We start from the raw sequence: 23,317 nt of genomic DNA, 5'->3' as shown, positions 1-23,317 counted from the left end.
ACTAACATCCCATTCATCACCTGGTTACTTGCAGCCAAACAGAGTCCTTCTCCTTGCCCGTGGTCTCTCGCAATCCGCCAGTGTGATATGCTTGGCAGTCTCTTCAGACTGATTGGTCCTGGTGACCTACGTGAGTACCACTCCTGGCCTTCTTTGTAGGTCCTTCCGCTGAGGAAGGGGTTGCCAAATTGCACTAGGGCGCCCGGCCACCCTTGACTCAGTCTCTTGACCCACATTTGTGACTGGAGTTTCACCCATCTCTGGTCTCTTGCGTTTTTCTTTTTGCCCCTCCGAAACTTTTGCAGGGTCAAAAGCTTCACCTCTCTTAAGATGTTCTGCCTGAACGACCGCCCTTCTTTGAGCAGTGGTGAGTTTTGGTCTCTCCACCTGTAAACTTGTGACCTACGTGTGAATTCCACTCGTCATCCTGGCCTTTTTGTAGGTCCTACCGCTGAGGGAGGGGTCGCCAAACTTCCTCGCTAGGGCGCCTGGCGCCTGGTATCCTTCAGGCACCGTCAGAGACACCATATAAAAGCACCACTCATCAGCACGGTCCACATCACACCTTGGGTTGGCCTAAGAAGAAGTAAGAATATGACCAAGGAAGGCCTACAGGAAGAAGAAGAAAGGAAGAATTGCACAAAGCCAAGTCAATGGAAAAGTGTCATTCTAGAAATGAAAAGTTCCAAAGCATATTAAGGCGGAGAAGAAGGGCTTTTGGAAAGTGGATCCCTTTTAGTCGCCTCCTACGACAAGCAGGGATACTGTGGGTGTATTCTGGTTTTCAACTAATTCTTCAGTTCGGCTCAAAGCTCCTCAACCCACAGGGGGCTGCAAATACTTAACTGTTGCCAATGTTTCTCAAGTTAGGACTTTTCTGACCTACTTTTTGAAATGATTCATCACCTCAATTTGAAAGAGAAATAACATAAGGATGACCTTAGTATTTTATCTACAAATGCTACTAAGTTACATCAGTGTCATGTGTAACATAAATAGATAATATTCAATAGCGTTCCAGAGGCTAATCATTTTCGTTATTCTGTGCTTGAATTTTCATGTTCAATTCCCTTCAATACAATTGAACTCAATTGACAATTCACAAATTTAGTTGCCAGAGTTAAGCAGTAGATTATTGGTCAAGAGTTTAAAAACTCATGAGCAATAGTCTCCAAAAGCTGATTTCTGAAGAGTAATCCTTTCAACCACAGTGGGGTTACAAATAGTAACTTTACAAAAAAGGAATGAAAGGTTACACCTTTTCTGTGTTTTTCTATGAGTTTGCTATTTTCATTTAAATGTATGCATGACATTTTATGACATTGGCTCTTATACAATGCTAGGTAATTAAATATGAATTTCTGTTTTTCAGGGAGCGAGGGTATGGATTCCTCACCAAGAATTGGTGTGGGAAGGCGCAGAGGTTTTAGAGAATTACCAGGCTAAGGAACTGCAAATTAAAACAGAAGATGGACAGGTATGTATTTTAGAGGGTTTGTGTCAGATCCAGATAGTGATTGAAATTTGAAATTTATTCATTGCAAAAGGAAGACAATTTACTGTAAGGACGACTAGTATTTTATATTTTAAGGTATAATATACAAAGAGGTACATACAAAATACTGTAGAAAGGAAGAATACAATATAAGATTATGAAGAGATCATAAAGGTTTTTCCTGTGTATTTGGAAATACTATAACTAATCACTATGTTTTGGCTCCAAATAGTCTTATCTTAATGGTCCATTCCTGGTTATCTGTATTCTGTATTATTAGATCATTCGCTTTAGATTATGCTAATGGAATATAATTAATAAACAAGTTGATATCAGTAGTTAACTCATCTGTATGATTCACTGGTTGTAAAGATTGCAGTTCCATTTTGCCATAACCATAGTTGAATTAAATTCTAAATCCTTGAATTGAAAAATTCAAATTAGGTTCTGTACAGGTAGGATGAGTTGAAAATCAAGAAACATTTTCTAAGTCTAGGGCCCAGTTGCACAAAAGCATGTTAAATTTCAACCGTGATTAAATGTCATGAGAACCAATCAGAGAAGCCTTCGTTTCAGAAAAGATTGGTTCTCGTGGCATTTAATTATGATTCAAATTCAACAGGATTTTGTGCAACCGGGCCTAGGTTAGTTGCGATTGAAGAGAGAAATGGGGAGATCATCAACTACAAATATCGGTCAGAAATACGTCAGTTGGAAAAAGGAGTGCCACATGGAACTATACTTGGCCCAATATTGTTCTCACTGTATATTAATGACTTGCCCTGTAATTTACTGACAGGTGATACATTTGAAGAATTACAAATTGAAGGAAAAAAAGTAATCAAGTGCATGAAGGAGTGGTGTGAGGCTAATGACAGTCAACGTAAAGAAAACATCCTATATGAGCTTCAATATTGGCCATTCGGACACACCCAATAACTTTAATTTTGCTGTGGATTCAACAAGTATAATGCCAGAGGAAGAATGTGGATTCTTGGGAATCAATGTTGATGTCAGACTGAAGTGGAACAATCACATTGATCAGGTGGTAAAAAGGCTCAATACAGCAGGGTTTGCAATATCAGGTGGACCAGAGAATAGTTCGTATAGCGTATTATGGATATTTTCAGCCAGCTCTAACGTATGGCTTGATATTCTGGGGTGCGGCACCCGCTTCGTTGATGGTCTTCAGGCCGGTTATAGAGCTCGACCGACCGTCAGTGCGTATGTATCATCCTGACCATACGCATCCATAAATCAGTTTTACACATTCAGAGCTCGACCGACCGTCAGTGCGTATGCACCATCCTTTCCAGACATCAGTTTTTCTGACTCACAAAATGGACGCATTTACACATTGTTTAATTGCAGCTTATTATCTTCGTAAACGAAAGATTAAAAGACGTAGATATCGAGTTAACCCGATGGTCGCCCAAAGAGCATTTCAAGGGGAATTCAGTACCATATTTACATCATTGCTTGAGGATGGAGATAATTTTTTCAACTACTTCTGAATGTCCATCAGAAATTATGATGAGTTATTTCGAGCTTGTATCACTATTGGGAATACTTGCAGTCACTTTAAGCTACGGATCAAATAAATGTAGATAATAATAATACAGTATATGATATTTCCAATAAAAAATTTAGAAATGATTGAAGAAATGTATAGAAAAGCTCTGAATTCAAATATGACACTATTAATTGAATTCATTCATTATGCTATTCAATTCAATATCAGCTCATTGTCGGGCAGAGGTGTCAGCGATCAGAGTATGGTGCGATCGGGCTACTAATCAGTACAGCTCTGAAAGCTTCTATTTGCTTCAATAGCTCGTCAGTCGACCGATGGAACGGATGCGCACGAGCTCGACCGTTGGTCTTCGTACGCAGTGTAAAACGCATGGTCCTGACCGTGCGCATGCGTGACGTCAGTCCTGCTCTATACGGATACATGGAATATCTATGGAAAAGACAAGCTCGACTGACGTACGCACTGAGGGTCGGTCGAGCTCTGTAACCGGCCTTAGAGTGCAAAAACGGCTGCTACTGACAATGATGTTTAGGAAGCCACCAAAACCCCATGCACAGAGTTATTCAGGGAATCTAAGATCCTGCCGTTGCCATGTCTGTATATCTTGGAGGCTGCATTGTATGGATTTTGCCGCAAGGACGAGTGGACTACAGGCGCTACCGTACATGGCTACAACACACGGGCAACGAATATGCTGAGACTCCAACCTCATCGATGAAGATTTTTTGAAGCTAAGCCAGAGCATATCAGTCGAAGGATCTTAAACGCACTATAAGTGGGAATTCTCGATACTTCAAATAACAGAACATTCAAGTGACTACTGAGGAATTGGCTACAAGAGAGATGTTTTTACAGCTTGATGGAGTTTTTCTCATATACAGTGTGAGAAATGAACATAGTGAAATTATTATAATTAAGATGATGTCATCTTTATTTTTGACTCCAAATATTCATGGACATTTTAATGACCTGACAAATTGTATGATTTTTTATTGTAACTGACAACTGCGAAACATTGAATGTAAAATGTACATGCATGAATAATAATAATAATTATTATAGGTTGCATTATCGATATAAATAAACCTATAATAATAATAATATAATAATAATAATAATAATAATAATAATAATAATAATAATATAATAATATCGAATGATCTGACTGGCTCAGGTCTGGTGTCAGAGTTTTCAAGTCGCAACTGATCAATTTCAGGGCCTCTGACATGACCTAACGACATGACATAAACCTAATATAATAATATATTATTTTGAACATGATCAAAATCATCATTAACATCATAAACATCATTTATAATAATAAATTGTAAGAAGCCTGTCGTATAATTATTCGTATTGAGTAATCAATGAAACAATGTTTTTATTATTAGTAATAGAACGACATGTTGCTCTATAATGGGTTTGATGAGTTTGGGGCATATTTTAATGAACAGTGTTTAATAGTTGTTCATCAGTTGTATATTAACTGGTACAACTTGAATAGAATTCAATTCATTGAAAAAATGATGAAATCAAAAAGCTGTGTTGAGTGATCCCAAACTTCATGCTTGTTGAATTAGGAGACATGATAAATCTCTATGAATATTCCTATTTCTATTTGAAGTTGAAAATTTAACTTCGAATTTCTGTTTCAAGTTGATGTACCTAATCTTGATTTTTTTAAGTAAGGGATTTATAACATATTCTCATTTGACTTATTATATTTTATGAATTTCACCAATACATAAAAAATAATATTGAGTCATATCTCACTAGGCGTCAAATCATCAAAATCCATAGAAATCTGAAACATACAAGTAATCAGAATTGTCCATTTTCAGGTGAGGAAATTAACTATAACAAAAGATGAAGATCTACCACCCCTTCGAAATCCAGATATCCTTATTGGAGAAAATGATCTCACTTCACTGTCCTATCTCCATGAGCCTGCTGTCCTATATAATTTAAATGTTAGATTCTGCCGACAACAAGCTATATATACATACTGTGGTGAGTATAAACTTAGTCTCTGTGTTTATTAAAAATTAATAATTCATTAAATAGTCATTATTATAGAAAGTGGGGCAGAGCCGATTGACGAGTTTGGAAGGGTTATAAGTAATGAATAGTTCAACTTGGAAAAAAAATTAATGGGTTCAATCATAGAGAAACAATAGCATAAGTAGATATCCCATGGTATAGGGTGTTTATGTCGCAACTTTTACTGTTATCTCAAGCTGAACTTAATATCAGATAACTCAGATAACAGATAATATCTTGACTTTCTCAAGCTAGAAAGTCCACGTAGTTCTTTCCTGTGAAGCTTTATGACGCTGGTAGTCTCTCATATTGTGCCGTTCATACACTCTTACCTGGTCAAAAGAGTAAAAATCGACAATAATCGACAGTAATCGGCTTGAGATAACAGTAAAAGTTGCAACATAAACGCCCTATACCATGGGATATCTACTTACGCTATTGTTTCTCTATGGTTCAATTCAGTTAGAAATGTAGTTTTTATTGTTAATTTTTGAGAATTATATCAATTTAATGGCGACCATCAGCAGAAATACACTGATGTAGCGTATTTTTGAAGTTTTAAAACGCATTTTGGCACACTGCGATTGGTAAGGCCTGGATCTCTTCTCTGATTCGCTCCTTTTATTTCTTCCAAGGTGTGTGGTTAATGTTTGAAAACTTTATTTTTGAGGTAACCCCATAGAAAAAGATGGCATATGCTTAAATCTGGTGAGCGTGCCGGCCACCTCAAGTCCACCCTTAGTGAGATAAGCCGCCCTGGGTACATTTGTCTCTACACATTCATTGAAATGCGCCCTGTGTGGGCTGTATAGCTTCATCCTGCTAAAACCATATTTCTCCCAAGTTATGTTCCTCAGCAAGTTCTTTTAATTTGGGGCGCAGAAACGTTTGTAACATTGTCACATAACGTTGGGAGATGACATTTACGGTGATGTTGCCATTCTCAAAGAGCTATGGCCAGCACGCTCACCCGATTTAAGCATATGCGATCTTTATTTCTTTGGGGTTACCTCAGGGGCGCCATTTAGGGGGGGGCAAGGATCAAATAAATATTGAAAATACGGGTCTATCTACACGAATCCTTAGAATCTCATTCTGATTTAATACTTTTTTAAACAGTAGTATAATTCCTTCTACAGTATCAACAATGTAGCAAAATTGCCTTGAAAGTATGGATACGGGTACGGAGTAATCAGTGCTTAATTTGTAAATTTTGAGGTGCCGGAACTCTGTCTGGCCCGACTACTGGGGGGTATGAAATATCCCCCAGTGGAAGGGGGTCCGGGGGACCCGGAAAAATTCTCTAAATTTAGCCTTAAAACCTAGTTTCAAGTCTGTTTTCAATTATTTTAATTTTCAATTAAGTTTAACGTGAAACAAATACAGATTTGATCAAATTAAATGGTAAAGGATAATACTTTAAATTGGCAGAACCTGCAACTACGTTTCAGTACGTTCCGGTCGCCCTGGGAGGTACCGGAACGCCGTTCCGGTGCGTTCCGGCACAAATTAAGCTCTGGCAGTAATAAATAATATATTTTTCTCTGTGGTATAGTTGAAGCTTGAATATAGAATAGGTACAATTATTGATCAGGGCACAATAAGTGAGTTATTGCAAACATTTCAACGTGAGAATAAACAAGTTGCAAGGTGTCACAGTGAAAGCAAAAGAAAGGCCACAATCGGACAATCAAAAATGTATGTACAGAGTTGGTGAGAATTATGGGAACAGCTTAATGTTTCTTTAGCTTTTAAACTGAAAGTTATTCTCCAATTAGAATATGATCCCAATGAAATTGTTGAAATTGTCATTGTAAAAGAAAAATTTATCTTTTTTCATTATTTTGAAGAAATCTGTTTCAGTGCTGGTCCTACTTTAGGACCTCTCTGTAGACCTATATTTCTAATAAATATTTCATGATTTAATAACTAATAATGTATCTCTTTCCTGTATAGGGCTACTTGTAATATAAATATAAAGAAAAATTAAGTTTATAAAAATTATATTATAAATTAAGTTTATTATTTTATCTCTGTTTAAACAGAAATCCAATTAGACACCAATAACCCCATTTTTGATAGAATCATGCGAATTTAAACCCAAAATTTACAGTCCTAGTTCATAAAACATATGAATACACTAACATATGATCAAAATAAGAATCTTCCAGTAGTATTTATTTATTTAACTCATATCACTTGAAAATGGCATAAATGACCGAAACATGTTGTGATAAAATATTTTAAAAAAGGGTACTGAGATTTTCATTTTCTTTATATTTAACTAATAATGTATATGTTTGTATTGATACTTCAACCACATTTGTATAAAACTGAAAAAAAATTAAGCATATAATAACATCTTCGAATGTAACATTTATGGGGAAAACCCAGGACCCTCTATCCTTTGAGGGTATTCCTTCCTCCCCCCATACATCTTGGTTTTTGCACCCCCCCCTAGCAGTTTGGTGAAATGGCGCCACTGCGTTACCTCAAAAATAAAGTTTTCTTTGGTTTTGCAGTAAGAGTATTTCTTCCCACATATTTTGTTAGTGATTATCGAACGATCTTTCTTGAAAAATTCATTTGCAATCTGTTCCCAACTGAAATGTTTTCTTCAAAGACTGTTATTTTTCAGGTATTGTTCTTGTTGCCATCAATCCTTATGCTGATATGCCAATCTATGACATGGATACCATTTGGGCATACAGGGGGCAAAACATGGGAGATCTCGATCCCCATATTTTTGCAATAGCTGAGGAGGCATTCAAAAAGATGGAAAGGTATGTTATGAGTTATACTTTCATAATTGAATTTATTAGAATTGGAACCGTTTTGGGCGTAAGTTAGCCTGTGGTACATTTCTGTTAGTTGTATAATTCTGAATGATTGAATAAATAAATAATTGATTAGATTATATTTCAGGCAGATTGACTCTGATCTTTCATGGAAACCACATCTGGAATGCCTGAAAACCAAACTTAATTCAGCAATTTTCGTTCTCAGAAACCTAAAGGCTTCTCTGGATTCGATGGCTCTTAAAAGTGTTTATTTCGCCCTGTTTCACTCCCTTCTGAACTATGGAATTATTTTTTGGGGTAATTCTAGCAGTGTAGTGGAGGTGTTTAGACTACAGAAGTGGGCATTGAGGGTGTATGATAGGAGAGTCAATCCGAACTAGTTGTAGGCCTTACTTCAAAAAACTTGGAATTCTCCCACTCCCTAGCCTATATATTCTGGAAACAATCTGCTTTTTAAAAAAACACATAAATGAATTTAATACAGGAGAAACATTTCACCAATATTCGACCAGATACAGAAATAATTTGAGAGATGATGCACACCGAAGTACTATGTATGAGCGAGGGGTAAGGAGTTCAGGTATCCGGATGTACAACTTATTGCCATCTCACATAAAAGAAAAGTTAGGTAAAGCTTTCAGATTTTTATTGAAAAAAGAGCTGCTATCCGTATGTGCCTACTCAGTGGAGGAATATAAAGATTTCTACAAACCTCAAGATGGAGGTTTAAGAAGATAGATAACATGTTGCTGTTTGATTAATGACAAATCGACATATCCTTATACCCCTTTTACAGGTGGTCGGTGGATGAAATAATAATAATAATAATAATAATAATAATAATAATAATAATAATAAATTGATTAGGCTGATGCCTAAGCCAGTTTCTACAGTAGCCTATATCATGATAAATAAATAAATTAATCCAATTATTTAGAAAGGAAACTATCTACAACATTATTTCAAGCCTAGGTGAGGACGAGGTGATGAATTTTATACAAAAGTTTCCATTTATTCATCAATACAAGTCATAAACAAATCATAATATAGATACGACTGGACGAGAGCAACATGCATGGCCCAAAACTGCTCTACTCCTAAACTTTGTGCGCAAATGTGTTGCGCACTAGTCCCCTATCACTTGTCTTAGCACCTGGTGAATATTGCAGTGCAGTATGGGCTAGGAGTAGCCATACCAACAAAGTTGACACTCAGCTGCGCAGGGCAATGCGTATAATAACTGGTACCTTGAAGTCTACTCCAGTGGAATGGCTGCCGGTTCTAAGCAACATTGTCCCCTCACACATAGGAACAATGAGTGCTTTACTGAGAACATGGTCAACTCTGCAGGGAAAACCACATCTCCCCATTCATCAATATATAGAAGCACACACGTGAAGACTTCCTTCAAGAAAGCCCCCTTGGCAGTTAGCTAAAGAGCTATCAGACTCCTCATTCAGCCAATCAGGCAACTGGAAAAGAGAGTGGGAGGAATGTATTTTGAGAGCACCTTTCAAGCCTGAGGATCCAACACTGAGACTCAATGTTTTTGAGCTACCACGCCGCACCTGGCTTCGTCGAAATCGCTTAATTACTGGGCATGGCAGAAGCGCTGACCTGCTACACAAATGGGGATGGGTTGATTCCCCAGCTTGTGACTGTGGTGCTGCTGTGAAGAACATCGACCACATAATAAATGCATGCCCCAGAGCCTTCAATGGAACATTTGAAGATATTTTCAATATGACGGACCACGCTAAGGCGTGGGTAGAAAACCTAGACATTTCTTTGTAATTAGAAATTTAGATCATGATCGACAAAATATATATGCACCTTCAACTTCAAGCAATACGATATATATATATATATCCTAAACTTTATATTTTTCTATTAAATTCTTCTTTGCTATACATAACGACGAATAATAATTATTGAGATTATGTTTATTTTGCAGGGAGCAACAAGATCAAAGTATTATAGTTTCTGGAGAGTCAGGAGCAGGCAAAACTGTATCAGCCAAATATGCCATGAGGTACTTTGCTACAGTGGGTGGATCCGCTACTGAAACACATGTAGAAAAGAGAGTACTGGCTTCCAGTCCTATTATGGAGGTATATATTTGTCTTTATCTAATTTCTAATTCTTCATTTCATAACCAAACTCTCTGCTCCCTCATAGTGAGTTCCAAATTTAAACATGTAAATTTAAGATGTAGGTCACATTTTGCTAAAGAATACTGTGGATGAGTGAGATGCTTAATGCTATCCAACTATTCACCCAAATAATTCATTTCAATTTGTAATAACCAATGGTTTATAAGTGTAAGGGTGGGAAAATGAAAAACAAGAAAGATCGTACAGGTTTTTGATATTAAAAACAAATCAATAAATTATTTATTACGAAATTAGAATTATAATTAGAATTTTTTACGAAATAATAATCAGATAAATATTTCAGGGACTACCCGCTTTGCTGATCTGTATGGTCGTTTAGTTTATGATAATAATAAATAAAAAAAATTACTATTTAGAATTATAGATCTGAAAAATTTTTAAAAAATGTGCAATTAACTATTATCTTACTTTATCTTAACAAGAGTCCCTTGGCCTGCTCTTCAAGGTCCAGTTAAAACACTCCCGAATTTAAATAAAAAAATATATAAAACAAAACTCTGCCATTTGATTGAATCAAAAAACACCAGCTTTCCCTACAAGATTCAAATCCTGAAAATACAATTATGTAGGTTTAAACTGCCCGGACTGCGACAGCCTATAATTGAATTCTCAAGACAGAATCCTTCAGGTAACCAATGCCTTAACTCAACAACTAACTTCACAAACGGTTCAAGTAATACGGGCCTCGAAAGAAAGAAATCCAAATCTATTTATGTGAAAAACACATGCAGCCTTGATTCACAGACCAAAAGTCAACTCACTCTTGTTTGTATAGCATGGAGCTAAAAACCATAATATTGCCTTCACGAAACGTGATAAAATACACGTTTCATCTTTGTACATTGGAGATCTTCTCGCTTTATCAATTACATTTAATAATTAAATCCGCGACCAGATCTCCAATTCACAAAATAATATTTCAAAAATTGATGTTTTGATGTCATGTATGACATAAGTTATAACAAATGCAATAATTTGGAAATCAAACCAAACCGTAGCAACTAACAAGCCATATATTATAAACCGTAGTAAAAACAAACAATCCTTATTAAGGATTGATAATAATATTGAACGATTCATTCTCAAATGATTTTTAGGTTAGTATTCCCGAATCTGCAAACTTTAATCAATCAAATTTATGCGTTATTATTATGTGTATTGAATTAAAAAATTCTTTATTCATCAAATTTTTAATTTTTTGTATTAGAAAAAGAGCTTTAAATCAATACGTATCATGACACTGCCCTCAATTTATTTATATCAGTGTTTGGCATATGTCAAGGAAAATTATAGAAGATATGGGTACCTACGAATTACAATTACAATACCAGAAGTAGAAATAATCTACAGTGAAATCCACGTTATAATTTGATTAACATTGATGTTTTATGCTATCCTTGTCTATTATTCTACAAAACAGATAGCACTATCCTTTTCTAGCTCCGCAACGTTGCCAAGTCCGTTTTTAACAATGTAGAAATGTAATTTATCAAGGCAGACAAACGGCAGCGATGTTCTCCTTTATCTTTATCCACTGTCATTATAACGTGGTAAGGTGCTGTAACTTTGTAAATTCACAAAAACATTGTATTATAACTCTATCAAGCTATGTAATGTTGTACCTGAGAGAATTAAACATTTGCCACTACATTTATTTTTGAAAACTATTGAAAATTTTCATAGCCACCTCTAATACAAGGCCCCGGCCTACGATATTGCAAGGTCGCAGTGTAGGCCTAGAATCTAATACATGATTGGTGAAAACGATTTTTAAAAATACCAGCTGATCTTTTTCACCAATCATGTATTAGATTCTAGGCCTACCGTACGCTGCGACCTTTCAATATCGTAGGCCGGGGCCTTGTATTAGAGGTGGCTATGAAACTTTCTGTTGTTGAATTTTCAAGAGGTAAACAATTTTTATGAAAATGTTAATACTATAGTGTGGTCCATGTTATAATGATAGTAGGAGAACATCGTTGTCGTTTGTCTGCCTTGATTAATTACATTTCTACATTGTTGAAAACGGACTTGGCAACGTTGCGGAGCTAGAAAAGGATAGATCTATCGGTTTTGTCGAATAATTGTCAAGGATAGCAACACCAATGTTAATCAAATACTGCCATTATAACGTGGACCTCAATATATAACAATTCAATCTAGTACATTTTGATTTATATTTATTAACTGTCTGTGTCATTGTTTTGAATTTTGCCTGTTGTAATACTCTTGACGTTCTCAACAGCCTTCTACGATAAAATGATCTGACGATTGTCAATGTTATTATTCCTACAGTTACCTTGAAAAGTGGCCATTCCTGCACTGATTACAGAACGCAAAGAATTACTTTTCCGCTCTTGTGCGGGAAAAATTTTTTCTGCACTCCAGATTTGCAACATGGCAACGCAAAATAGTTAGTAGGTTATATGGAGCACCAGTGCAGCAAAATCAAAATTAAGTTGGTAACTGTGGTATAGTGTTGTGGTGCACGTGTGTCATAATATGAAGGCAGTGGACAACAGTGGATGACAGCGACTGCCACCACATGAGTGACAGCCGCCTTCATTCATTTACTACTACATTATTCAATTTTAAATAAATCAAGGTTTTTATTAATAATAAAATTACACAGAAAAACATTTGATGGATTTCAGGGAATTTTACCCATAATTACACACTTTTCATATTCAATGGTAACTGTAGGAAAAATTTAATGTGAAATACGTGCGCAAAGTTCCTCTGCTGCACTCAAGAAACCATTCCGCCCTCGCCTACGGCTCGGGCGTAAACGTTTCTTTCGGTGCAGCTAACTGTCACTTTACGCACTAGTTGCACAAATAACTATTGTAATAGCCTACGACATGTATGAATATAATTATTTGTGCAACTAGTGCGCAAAGTGACAGTTTGCTGCACCGAAAGAAACGTTTACGCCCGAGCCGTAGGCGAGGGTGGAATGGTTTCTTGAGTGCAGCAGAGGAACTTTGCGCACGTATTTGACATTAAGTTTTTCCTACAGTTACCATTGAATATGAAAAGTCGGTAATTATGGGTAAAATTGCCTGAAATGCATCAAATGTTTTCTGTGTAATTTTATTATTGATAAAAACCTTAATTTATTGTCAAATTGAATAAAAATGTTGTCCTTGGTTATAATATCTAATACTAATAATTAGCGCGTTGTGCTTCGTTGCACCTCTGCTCACTATAGCAGCCACAGCAGTCACTGTTACCAACTTCATTTTGATTTTGCTGCACTGTTGCTCCATATAACCTACTAAGTATTTTGCGTTGCCATGTTGCAAATCTGGAGTGCAGAAAAATTTTTCCCGCACTAGAGCGGAAAAGTGATTCTTTGCGTTCTGTAATCAGTGCAGCAATGGCCACTTTTCAACGTAACTGTAGGAAAAATAAATAATCGATCAGTTCTTTTTAGATTTGTTTTCCTATTAAGTATTGTTTGTAATATGTGTTTGTTTTTTAGGCCATAGGAAATGCTAAAACTACTAGGAATGATAACAGCTCGAGGTTTGGAAAGTTCATAGAGCTTCAATTTAGTAAAAGCTACAATATAATTGGAGCTAGTATGAGAACCTATCTTTTGGAGAAATCTCGCGTGGTTTTCCAGGCTCCAGAGGAAAGAAATTATCATGTATTCTATCAGATTTGTGCAGTAAGGGAGCAGTTTCCTGATTTAAAACTGAGTAAGTATGCTAACTCAACTCATTTATAGCCAATTATTGTGATATCAGTTATGGTAAAATAGTTTCCAGTCAACGACCAAGCTAGGATGGAAATTTTAGAAGAAAATTTCTGAATCAGTTGTGGTAAAACGATATTCCAATCAACAATTCAAGCTATAGTGAGGTCCACGTTATAATGGCAGTGGAGAAAGATAGCAGAACAACGTTGCCGATTTTCTGTCTTGTCATTGCCTTCTATAGACGGTAGCTGATAAAGGTTTATTGATGTAATATTAACTGTTCATTCGTCTTTAAAATAATTAATTATATTTATTAAGCAAGAAATTATATTTTTCAATACGGCTGACGATCAAAAAGTATCAAGCCGTAAATGTGTGTTACAAATTTCATTGCATTGTATGAAAATACTGTTCAATAAAGCATTTTTTCTTCTTCTTCTTCTTCTTCTTCTTATATTTTTCAATAATTACATAATGAATTTTTATGATTAAGATGAAATATTTTCTTAATTAATTATTAATTATACATTGTTAAAAGACGATCTGGCAACAGAGCAAAGCAAGAAAGAGATTGTGCTATCCGCTTTGTTGAATGATAGACAAGGATAGCAATACCATTGCTAATCTAACACTGCCATTATAACGTGGACCTCACTATAGGATGTGAATTTTAGAAGATAAACATTCTGAATAAGTTGTGGTAAAACGATATTCCAATCAAGATTCAAACTAGTCTTTCGGAGGAGACGATAAACCGTCGGTCCCTACTACCTAAAAAGTTGTCGTCAATCTCATCATCCCTCTCACTCATTACCCACGCACAAGTCTAGAAGCTTATGTGGGCAACATCTTCAGTATTATTATTATTAAAACTTTAGAAGAAAAACATTATTATTGGATACACTATTTTGATGTTCTAAACAACGACATGCAGTCAAAAGAGTGTGTTACGCCGGTTACACATTGGGCGGTTTCTGCCGCGGCGGTAGTCGAGCAGTAGTCTATAGACTTGAATGGAAGCTTACACTCTGGGCGGCAGAAACGCCGCGAGGCCGCGAGGCTTATTGCCGTTGGCGGCAGCTGTGCCGCCGTCCACTGCCACTGCGGCTGGCGGTGTTTTTGCCGCTCTTGTCTACACAGTGGCGTACGTGACCAAATGGGCGTTTACACATTTGGCGGTTGTCTACCGTCGCCGCTGATCAGTCGTCGTCTTTCCCAGTTGCTCCAAGTCAGAGGTCTTTGAAAATCAGCCTTTTAATTTGTGTCTTGTAAAGTTTGTGAGTTGTTTATAACATTTATTTATTGTTTTAAATGTTTGTGTTTGACGAGTGTGAGAAAATGAGTGAGTTAATAGACGATGAGTTGTTAATATCATTTGTAGAACAGAGGCCAGTTTTGTGGGACAAAACCCTCGACATATTTAAGAAACGTACATACAAAAATAATTAAAGAATTTTACCTCGTCATTTCTCAAGTCTTCAAACAACGTACAAAATGCTCCAACTTCTTTTCTTCTCAGGTTTATGGGATGAATCCAAACAAGGCGATTTCTCTGCTGTCTTCTTTTCCTTAGACGGTACAACAAAAGTGATAAAAGTTGTTGCCTTTCCATTTTGAGTTAAACACTTAATAATATGTACTTTTAAAAATGTGCAATATACAATTAACTTAACACTCATGAAACAGAGAAGTCACAACACATTTGCGATGAAGAACTACAAGAATTATTTTGGCTACTGATCATACGAGGCGGTAGTTTTGCCGCTCGATGTTTGGCGGTATTTTTGCCGCTGAATGTTTAAGCTCGACTTTTTTTCGAGGCGGCGACGGCAGTTTCGCCACCGCGGCAGAAACCGCCCAGTGTGTAACCAGCGTTACAGTAACAAATTGCAGCTCAGAATGGATCGAATCAACTTTAATTCTAAAAAATATATGTAAATGTATGAAGTCTGATATTCTTATCTGATAGTCTTATTCTTATCTTTTTGACTTCTTTGATGATCATCATTCTTCATTTTATTTATATTTTATTAATCGTGATTATTTCTGTTCTGGATTTATATTATAGCCTATTTGTTAGAAAAAATGTACAGAAGGCATATAAGAAAATGATTGGGACTCAATTATGTGTGTAGGTGCTCCAATCTTTTCATGTTATGCATCTATATATGCTCATGAATCAAGAAATATATCTTGATCTATCTATTATATTCAGCTTTTACTGAGTGGTCCAAAATGATGTCCGGGGTTAGCCAGTGAGAGGCCAGACTATGGAAATCAGGGTACCCCCGAATCTGGAAGTAGCAGGCATGCGAAATTCCTATGTTACTGTGGGACTTGGGTAGCCCCTCCGTCTCTGGAAGTAGCATCATGTCGAAAACCCTTCTCACTGGTGTTTTTTTCCGAAACGCTCGCGTCCCCTCTTGGGCGCCTGTATGGTGGACGTGCAAGCGTCCACCCTGGAGACGTATATAGTTGGGAACCAAAAGTATTTTTCCTGGCCTTAGACGTGTTAGAGGATACGTCCCAGGCCCACATACCGCCGGAACTGTATAGTGGTGGTTCCACTCAATGCAGGCTGAACTCCTCCATTATACTTGCCTACCGACTTGGCAGTGCTGATGGGTAGTAGTTCGCGTGTCACACTCACCGAATATGCGAACAGCAGGTACCCAGTTGGAGGTGTGACGTTAGCGTGTAGCGTCGCGGCCAGATTCATATTCATAGCTTGTGTTATTTATTTTTTGTATAAAATACTATAATCATAATACAATTAGGACATTGGAGGAAAAACTAGGCTAAGCCTGTACTATTTCTCTCCAAAAATTTTGATAAAATGTTAATGTTGTCCAAAAGATAAGGTTATATAGTCACACACTGCTTCGTCACTTGATTTTCGGTCCAGAAATGATGATTTAATACACTGAAATACATCACCCGAAGACGTCACTTAAGCTACCCCACGGCTGTCTGAAACAGCCTTATAGTTTACGGCGGTCTGAAGCGGCCTTAAAATTTGCATGCGGGCAATTCATGTCACACAACCTTTTGACAAACCATCGTACTACAACACCAGCTATAATTCATAGCTGTACGTTATTTTGTTCTGTTTACATTCACTGTAAACTTGTGTATAAATGTTTTTGGACTCCTCTATAGATTTTATGGGAGTTTGAACAATGTGTACAATATTTCAATAATATTGGAAAAACGTTATGCATTTTTTCTACTTTTTTTTAGCTTGAATTGGTTTTAATAAAATGTTTATAACATGTTGAATTTGTCTAGTGCTTTGTGGCTTGCTGAAATAAAATTTATTTATCCATTTACTTCCACTATATTGAAGTATTAAAAGTATTTCATGTGAGAAATGCAATGCTTTCATTTTTTGCTGCAGATGAGGCACCTTCCTATGTTTATCTTAGTGAGGAGTCAACGATACCTGGAGTTGATGATAAGCAATGTTTCAATGAAACTTATAATGCTCTGAAAACTCTAGGCTTCAGCGAGAGAGATATAAATGATATGCTGAAGATTCTAGCAGCAATTTTACATTTGGGTAATATCAAAATTGAACAAGGAAGTGAATCAAAATCAAGTGACAGTGAATCAAGCTTTATTAGGGTAAGTTTTCTATCTTTATTTTTACAAACAGTTATTGTTTTTTGATAATAATTATAATGAGGTTCAAAAGCACAATTTGGATGCTCTCCATTATGTGTATATTTCAACTGCTGATACGAGCAAATTCAAATTCAAATTCAAAATGTTTTTATTGCCGTGAACAAATAGATGTATTGACAAAGTCATCAGGTAAACATATACATTATACATGCATTTCACATAGGCACTCAAAACAGAGAAATACTATCACAGCCAACAGTCCCGCGTACTTAGTATCTTCACAGTTATATACACTGTTTAGCACTGTTTCATCTTTGTGGATGGCATGAAATCCAGATTAAAGTTGTATTTTCACACATCAGTGACAAAGAACACTGAAAATATAATCTCCATGATTTTCAATTGGATATTCACACTGAGTCTGGCCGAGTTAGTATGAATCATCCCATTAGAACTTATGGAAATTATATATTCACTGTCACTGTTGTATGTGAATCCGGATTAATAATGTCCACTCCCTTTCTCAGGTCTACATACATTCGTATGCACTTGATTACGTTACCCATTATTTCAATTACAAAAATGAAAATATGTTCACAAACGCCCTAAACTTGTGCATGAGTAATGGTAGATATGAATGGACTTACCGGTTTTCCGGTTGATTAATGAAACAAATGGAGACAATTTATAACATAATTTCTCTTATACCTGCTGAAGAAAAATAAAACTCAAAAGCTCTTCAGCAATTTTGGTAGTAATTATTCCCTCTAAAAACTTCTGTTTCCAAAAGTGGTAAATGTAGGCCAAATCAAGTCTTGATACCTGACACCAGATACCGCAGTTCATAATAATTTATTAAGTTCGTTAAATATAACACTCTCATACATCGTTTGATTAAAATCATATATAACTTTTGTTGAAGGGTAAATCATGGATTCACGAGAGAACTGGAATGAAATATTTCAGCTTTCTATTTCTATTTGAAGTCTTGGAATAATAATTTAATTATTCAAATACAGTGGAAAATATACAAAATTATTATTTTTACAACGGCACAAACATATTCTTAACAATATGGAACTACATGGAGTTCTGGAATGAAATATTTCAGCTCTCTATTTCTATTTCAAGTCTTGGAATAATAATTTAATTATTCAAATACAGTGGAAAATATTCAAAATTATTATTTTTACAACGACACAAACATATTCTTAACAATAAGGATTTACGAGAGAACTGGAATGAAATATTTCATCTCTCTATTCCTATTTGAAGTCTTGGAATAATAATTTAATTATTCAAATACAGTGGGAAATATACAAAATTATTATTTTTACAACGGCACAAACATATTCTTAACAATATGGAATTACATGGAGTTCTGGAATGAAATATTTCAGCTCTCTATTCCCATTTGAAGTCTTGGAATAATAATTTAATTATTCAAATACAGTGGAAAATATACAAAATTATTATTTTGAATGAATAATACTAAGAAATTGTATTTTGCATTCAATATGAATAATTACCACAATATCAACTTCTCAACTACACAAAAATTATTATTTTTACAACGGCACAAACATATTCTTAACAATAAGTTAAAATTTGGTAAAACTTTCTTGAGCTACACATATGTTCTATATTGTTTTGTTGGAATAGGATAAGCTTGTTTACGGTTTTGAAGTTCACAATTTAGAATAACGTGCATCCATTTTCAGGAAAACAATACAAATCTCAATATTCTTGCGGAATTACTGCAGTTGGATGTGAAAGAACTTAGAAATTGGCTTTGTCATAGGAGAATCGTCAGTATGAGAGAAATGTTTGATAAACCAATGAATGTTAATGAGGTAAGAGAATAAAATAGAATATGTTTTTATTTCACAGAAAAAAACATAAAATACAACAATAGTAGATACTGTAATACTTATCTATGAAATATTGCACTGAGCATTCTTTGTATTTATATTTTTTCCTATCTTAATTTGTAGTGAAAGGCAACATTTTTGTAATTTTAGAAGCCTAATTTGATTATTTCATTCCTTTAATAATTTAAAAATCATGGGAATGAAAAGAATAATTATAAATGCAATGAAATTAAAATAATCTTGTCGAATGATTTCAATGTGAGTCAACGTATATTTCAACATATTGATTATATTTATATTTCAACGAATATATTCATATTTCAAATAATATATTTTTATATTATCTTTCAACATATTTAACTCAGCAAATAATATAATAGCCTAATTGAAATTTAATTTTTCTGAATATCAATTATTTGGATCCAGCGGAGTTTATTCACAAATACATATGCATAATTATAATACACATATAAAAGAGCTGTTAATAATTGAAATTGAGTTATCAATAAATTTCTTTGCATGTATAATTTTCAATCACAACAAACTTGTATTAAAATAATTTATTCTGGATTGAAATAATTATATTACAATAACAACAGTGTACTATACGTGCTACACAGTGTACAACTATATTCTTCAGTGATATCAATTATTCATTCTATTTACTTGAAATCAAATGGGGTTACATTGATGCCGTGCGTGTACTAATGAATATTGAAGTACCCTTTATTTTTAAAAACTTAAAAATAATTCAACAACTAGTTTCGGTGATCACATCATGGATGGTGTGATAACCGAAACTAGTTGAATTATTTTAAAGTTTTTTAAAAATAAAGGGTACTTCAAGATTTATATATTGTTTTTATTAATTTAAAAATTAGCCCATGTGAATGAAATGTTTTTAATGAAACTAAATTTGTGCGAGTAATGCAAGGTTAAGGCCTATCAAACCAATGCACTATTTTGCAAAACTAATATGAAATGAATGTAGTTTAACAAAATTAATCTGTTGTGTATCTATTTTTCTCCACTATTAATTTAAAAGTAATTAAAAAAAACTTTTGCAGTAGGAAAAGCACTTACTTTTAGAAGTGTGGGTCTTCACCAACAAGTAAGTGTTTGTCAACATCTAAATATTTATTGCTTGCGTTTTGTTCACAGTCGACTGGCGCTAGAGATGCACTGGCAAAGTATATATATGCAGAATTATTTTCCTGGATTGTCGGTGTCATTAATAAGTCATTAGAAATGGCCACTGAAAACAGACATAAGTTCATTGGAGTCCTTGACATTTACGGATTTGAAACGTTTGAAACCAACAGCTTTGAACAGTTTTGTATAAATTATGCCAATGAGAAACTACAACAGCAGTTTAATCAGGTATATACAGATCCTATTCTACTATCATAATCTATCTGTAATATAATAAAGGAAAGAATTGGCTTATACCCGTACGGTATATTCACAAATGACGCATGATCACGTTTCAACTACTGGACTGATTAACTTGAAATTTTGTGTATCTATTCTCAATTAACCGAGAATGGTTACAGGCCTATTTCAAATTCTTCAAGATTTGAGTAGATAGCTCTATCCTTTCCTATCAAATTGTTTCTTGGCTATGAAGAAATGTATTAACTATCAAAATATGTTATTTAAATTATGAAAATGCATTATTAAATCATCATGAAAATATATTTTCCTACAGTTACGTTGAAAAGTGGCCATTGCTGCACTGATTACAGAACGCAAAGAATCACTTTTCCGCTCTAGTGCGGTAATTTTTTTTCCGCACTCCAGATTTGCAACATGGCAATGCAAAATAGTTAGTAGGTTATATGGAGCACCAGTGCAGCAAAATCAAAATTAAGTTGGTAACTGTGGTATAGTGTGGTGGTGCACGTTATAAGAATCTTGAAGTGGTGGACAACAGTGGATGACAGCCACAGCACACAGCCGCCCCGCCATTCAAACACACATACATTATTCAATTTTATTTATTAATAATAAAATTACATAGATATACATTTGATGGATTTCAGGGAATTTTACCCATAATTACCCACTTTTCATATTCAATGGTAACTGTAGGAAAAACTTAATGTGAAATACGTGCGCAAAGTTCCTCTGCTGCACTCAAGAAACCATTCCGCCCTCGCCTACGGCTCGTGCGTAAACGTTTCTTTCGGTGCAGCAAACTGTCACTTTGCGCACTAGTTGCACAAATAACTTATTCTTGACGAATGAAACATATTTTATCATTATTAACAAGAATCAACCATTAATATTGCATCTGATATATTGGAATAACTTAGATCACAGCTTTCTCATAAAAAAGAGGCTTTGAAAAAAGAGGATCGGCAACCCTGTTGTTGTTATCATTTTCACTGACTTTACAACGTGAATCACACTATAGAGTCAATTATATATTTTTACTTCTACCTAGAGTTGATTCTTAGTTACTAAAAAGCTCCATTTTTTACCTTTTTCCATCACGTTTGAAGTAGTTCAGAAGGTATTGAATAAATGAATAAAATGTTTATTTCCCAAAAAAAACTAAAACTACAACATCAATAACACAAAATATTAGATAAATTACAATATTACATACAATAGTTAGTTACAAAAAATCTTATGTGTCCTCTACTTGTTTAGATTTTTCTGTGTGGAAATTGACCTACTCCACTATGGCGTACCATGTTCTAGAGTAGGTTTTGTTAGATTTTTTGTGCGTATTATTAATTAGTTAGTGTTTAGTAAGTCATTAGGTGGTTAGTAACATATTATATCCCATATCCCATATTATATCCCATATGTCTGTAAAACATGATTTACTCTAATCTCTATTATTTTTGTATTATTTCGTCAATTGATTTCAACTTCATCTATTTATAAGTTGGATTTAAATTGTTGATATAAATAAAAACTGTTCTGGGTTCTGCCTTTAGTCTTCGAAAACTTGTATAATAAATATATATTACTCTACCGTTGTAAATATACATGTTTCTATTTCACGTTCTCATGATTTACATTTACTGTTTTCAGCATGTTTTTAAATTGGAACAAGAAGAATACCTTAAAGAAAAAATTGAATGGAAATTCATTGACTTCTACGATAACCAGCCGTGCATTGATCTTATTGAGTCAAAGCTTGGTATACTGGATCTTTTGGATGAGGAATGCCGGGTGAGTTATTTCAATTTGGCTACATTTCTTGTAAGTAATAAGACGAATAAATGGAAATCTTAGCAAAAACGAAGTGTAGGTTACAAAATAAACGTTTCCAATATTGATCATAGACCAGTGGTCGCCAAACAGTCGATCGCGAGCTACCGGTAGCTCGTGGGGTGGTTTTTGGTAGCTCACAGAGATGCTTGGGTTGTCAACCATGCATTGAGAAACATGGCTACAAAATTTTGCATTTCTCACAGATATAACTGAGAAGTTGAATGATTTAAATTTGCAGTTTCAAGGAAAGATAAGGACATCGGTGGAATGATTTGAACTGTAAAATCGTTTTCCAAGGAGCTTGAGATGTGGAAAAAGAATGTCGTCCAGTTTGAATATAAACACTTTTCCAGTCTGAAGAAAATCAATGACGAGAAAAATCCTTCACAGCACCTCAGCAATTACCAAGAATACGTTACAATTAAGACTTGATACAACAGTTTGATCAACGATTTCAAGATTTTAAAAGCATATCGAATATGGTACAATTCGTCAACTCTCCTTTTGTAGAGATCGATGCAGAAGATTTTGCAGCTTGTGTTGTAAAACATTTTGGTTGAGATCAGGCTTCAGTTGAAATGGAATTTGTGGATTTTTAAAATGATCTTGTTTCTCAGATCACTTTCTACAACTGGAAATATTTGGCCTCAAGTCCCCAAAGAAAAATATCCAATTATTATTCACGTTGCATTGAGGTTGAAAGCTATGCTCAGCTCTACCTACTTGTGTAAATCATCTTTTTCAAGTATGAAATTCATGAAAAATCGATATAGGGACATGTTTTGGACAACTGCATCAGAATGGCGGCTACAACGTCAAGAAAATACTTGATCGCCAAAAAGAGTTC

General features: G+C 34.9%; 1 protein-coding gene across 1 annotated transcript in view; it reads left to right on the top strand.

The window, feature by feature from the left end:
* LOC111064266 (unconventional myosin-Va) overlaps positions 1 to 23,317 on the top strand; it is a 124,409-nt gene that overhangs the window by 10,114 nt on the left and 90,978 nt on the right. The window contains 9 exon segments of the mRNA XM_039441412.1: positions 1,373 to 1,477; positions 4,871 to 5,039; positions 7,708 to 7,852; positions 9,825 to 9,981; positions 13,529 to 13,748; positions 17,145 to 17,371; positions 19,093 to 19,224; positions 20,404 to 20,622; positions 22,288 to 22,428. Of these exon segments, the coding sequence (XP_039297346.1) occupies positions 1,373 to 1,477; positions 4,871 to 5,039; positions 7,708 to 7,852; positions 9,825 to 9,981; positions 13,529 to 13,748; positions 17,145 to 17,371; positions 19,093 to 19,224; positions 20,404 to 20,622; positions 22,288 to 22,428 (1,515 nt within the window).

Source organism: Nilaparvata lugens, chromosome X, assembly GCF_014356525.2.
Source record: "Nilaparvata lugens isolate BPH chromosome X, ASM1435652v1, whole genome shotgun sequence".
In the NCBI taxonomy this organism is placed as follows: Eukaryota; Metazoa; Arthropoda; class Insecta; order Hemiptera; family Delphacidae; genus Nilaparvata; species Nilaparvata lugens.
Note: the sequence above shows the minus strand (reverse complement) of the source record. Positions and strands in the feature narration are given on the sequence as shown.